The following is a 2,958-nucleotide window of genomic DNA, read 5'->3' on the forward strand; positions in this document are numbered from 1 at the left end:
AGCTGTTTGATTTGTTCATAATCTAATGAGCGCACCGCGTGTACGACTCCACTTTCAGCATTTACAGACACATATTCAGAAATTGGAGATCCGCCTATGTCATTAACATCCAGAATGTAGGATATTCGAGCATTCTGGTTTTCATCGGGATCCTGCGCTGTTAGAGTAAGAAGAGAAACTCCTGGCGAGTTATTCTCAACAACAAACGCACTGTAAACATCTTTAGGAAACGCTGGAGGGTTGTCGTTCACATCAGAGACCTTTAAATAAAATGTTCTTTTGGTTGAGAGGGGAGGCCTTCCTGAATCAGTCGCAACAACAGTGATGTTATATTCTGAGACACGTTCACGATTTAATACAGAATCAGTTACTAATGTATAGTAATTTCTTAAATTGGATTTGATCTTAAAATGTGAGCTTTCTTCTATTGCACAAGCTACGTGTCCGTTATCACCTGAATCGAGATCTTTTACGTTTATGATGCCAATAGTAGTACCAGGAGGAGAATCCTCTGACACAGGACTAGTGAAGGACATCATATTAAGGACAGGTGCATTATCATTTACGTCTATCACTTCTACTATGACTTTGCTCGAATCTGTTAAAGCTCCTTGGTCTGTCGCCTCAATGCGTATTTCATATTTCTTAGATTTTTCATAGTCAACCTGCCCTAAAAGGACTATCACTCCTGTTGTTTTGTTAATTTCGAATATACTTTCAATGCCGCCTTGCATTTTGGAAACAGAATAATAAACCAAACCATTTGATCCGCTGTCTGCATCAGTTGCGTTCACAGTGATGATGTAGGTTCCTCTGGCAGCATTTTCCATCACTGTAGACTTATAGACTGATTGATTGAAAACAGGGGAATTATCATTAGCATCTAGGACGGTGATATCTATATTTACTGTACCAGATTTCTGAGGCGTTCCCCCGTCCACCGCTATCAGCTTCAGAGATAAACTTGGATATTGTTCTCGATCCAACGGTTTCTCAAGTACCATCTCTGCATATTTTCTTCCGTCTGCATTTGAATGCTTTTTCAGTATAAAATTTTCATTCGGAGATAAATTATAGTCTTGGAGCCCGTTGACTCCCACATCGGGATCATTGGCTGTTGGTAAAACAAACCGTGCTCCCGGAGCAGCTGATTCTCCAATCGTCAATTTCATGTCGTGCTGATGAAAAGAAGGCGAATTATCATTTATGTCCAATACCTCGACCGTGATGTGGTGTAGTTCCATAGGGTTTTCTAAAATCAGATCAAAACTGAAGCTACACGGCGTTACTTCTCCGCAAAGCTGCTCTCGATCTATTCTCTGATTCACAACGAGAGTCCCTTTGTCTGCCTTCAGCTCGGTGTACTGGATGTTTTCTCCGCTCACTATACGGGCCCGACCAGAACGGAGCCTCTGCAGATCTATCCCGAGGTCCACTGCGACATTACCAATGAGAGATCCCTTCTTCATCTCCTCTGGGATGGAATAACGTATCTGACCAGCAGCAATATGAGTGAGAAAAAGAAGAAGCAGAATATTTTGCGTCGTCTGTGTGCAGCACAAACGCCATCTTAGAGTCCGGGAGGGATGTTTTCCGAAATCCATGGCACCAAGCGAATGAAATTAAAAGATTCTGGTCAAAAACGACACTTCGAACATCCAAGGACGAGCAATAAGGAATTCAAGAGCAGTTTAGTATAAGACGTGTAATTTCAGCGTCGCTTCCCTCGTAGTGAAAGATATTGAATCAAAGCCTGAATGTCTGCGGCGACCTCCGCGTCGTTTACTGTCTAAAGCATATTCACTCTCTACAGAGCAGAATGAAGAATGGCACCGCCTAAACACTGCTCAGACTTTTTTTTTAACTTGACCAACAGCGTCCCTTACAGTCCACTCAATGAATATCAACGCAGTGAAGGAAATTATTTGCAAATCTAATGTCCATGATAACAGAATATCGAACTGAATAATATAGTCACAGTCCACAAAATTTCCAACTCAGTCACAAGGTACACAATGATGAAATCACAACTACAGCAGGAAACCACATAGAGCAGAATGACATGCAATAAAGCGTTTCTTAAGAACGTAAACAAAGATAAACTTGAGGTATTGATTGAAGTGACTTCCGACTAACTAAAGCACGACAATAAAGTAGATCAAAATCACCATGAGAAAAACTACTCAAACTTTAGCATGCAGATTTGTCAGTAACTTACAGTTTTATCAAAATGTCTTTTGTGAAACAGAAACAATTCAATTCAAACACTGCAGTGTATAGTACATTCTAAAATTGATGGTATTTATTATGCATGATGAGATTTTGAATTTCACATAACATGAAAGATGTTAACACGTTGTCGACAAAAATAAAAAGAGCCAGCACCACGTTTATCAACATACTTGTGGTAAAGGCATGGAAATCAAATTCTCAACACAGGAAGTTGCACAACCCAAACAACATGTATATTCCTGTAAATTCCTTGAGGGGATTTTTGTATGAACGACAGTAAAAACATACGCAGTGTATCGAGATGAAGTCAGCACCAATATATAATAGACATAGAAAAAACTATTTCAGTCATATCACTTGTATGAAATGTGACTGGCAACAAGTGACATCTTGGAAGAGTTTTGCAGGTGGAGATTTTCTCATAACGAATTACAAGGTAACAGGGGCGCTGACCGTGGTGCTGAAAGTGATAGTTTAGCCTTAGTTTGAAGCTGGGTATTATTACTGACAGATGACTGAATGAATGAATGAATGAATGAATGAATGAATGAATGAATGAATGAATGAATGAATGAATGAATGGAGACTTCTTGAAAAGAGACACAGAAAAGTAGAGGGAGAAGCAAATTCTCCTAAACTGACCTCTAGAGGAGAGTCTGGTTCATCCAGGATGCTCTTCTCACTCTGCATCCGCTGCATCGTTCCTGTACAACTCGGATCCATTAT

At 40.0% G+C, this 2,958-nt stretch overlaps 1 protein-coding gene and 1 pseudogene across 1 annotated transcript in view; both read right to left on the bottom strand.

The window, feature by feature from the left end:
• LOC103373950 (protocadherin gamma-A11-like) overlaps positions 1-1,601 on the bottom strand; it is a 9,158-nt gene extending 7,557 nt beyond the window's left edge. The window contains exon 1 of the mRNA XM_008303963.1: positions 4-1,601. Within this exon, the coding sequence (XP_008302185.1) occupies positions 4-1,469 (1,466 nt within the window). The 5' untranslated portion in view covers positions 1,470-1,601. The remainder of the gene's footprint in view (positions 1-3) is intronic.
• Positions 1-2,958, bottom strand: part of LOC103373952 (protocadherin gamma-C3 pseudogene) — a 20,843-nt pseudogene that overhangs the window by 10,816 nt on the left and 7,069 nt on the right.

Source organism: Stegastes partitus, unplaced genomic scaffold, assembly GCF_000690725.1.
Source record: "Stegastes partitus isolate 25-593 unplaced genomic scaffold, Stegastes_partitus-1.0.2 Scaffold2105, whole genome shotgun sequence".
In the NCBI taxonomy this organism is placed as follows: domain Eukaryota; kingdom Metazoa; phylum Chordata; class Actinopteri; family Pomacentridae; genus Stegastes; species Stegastes partitus.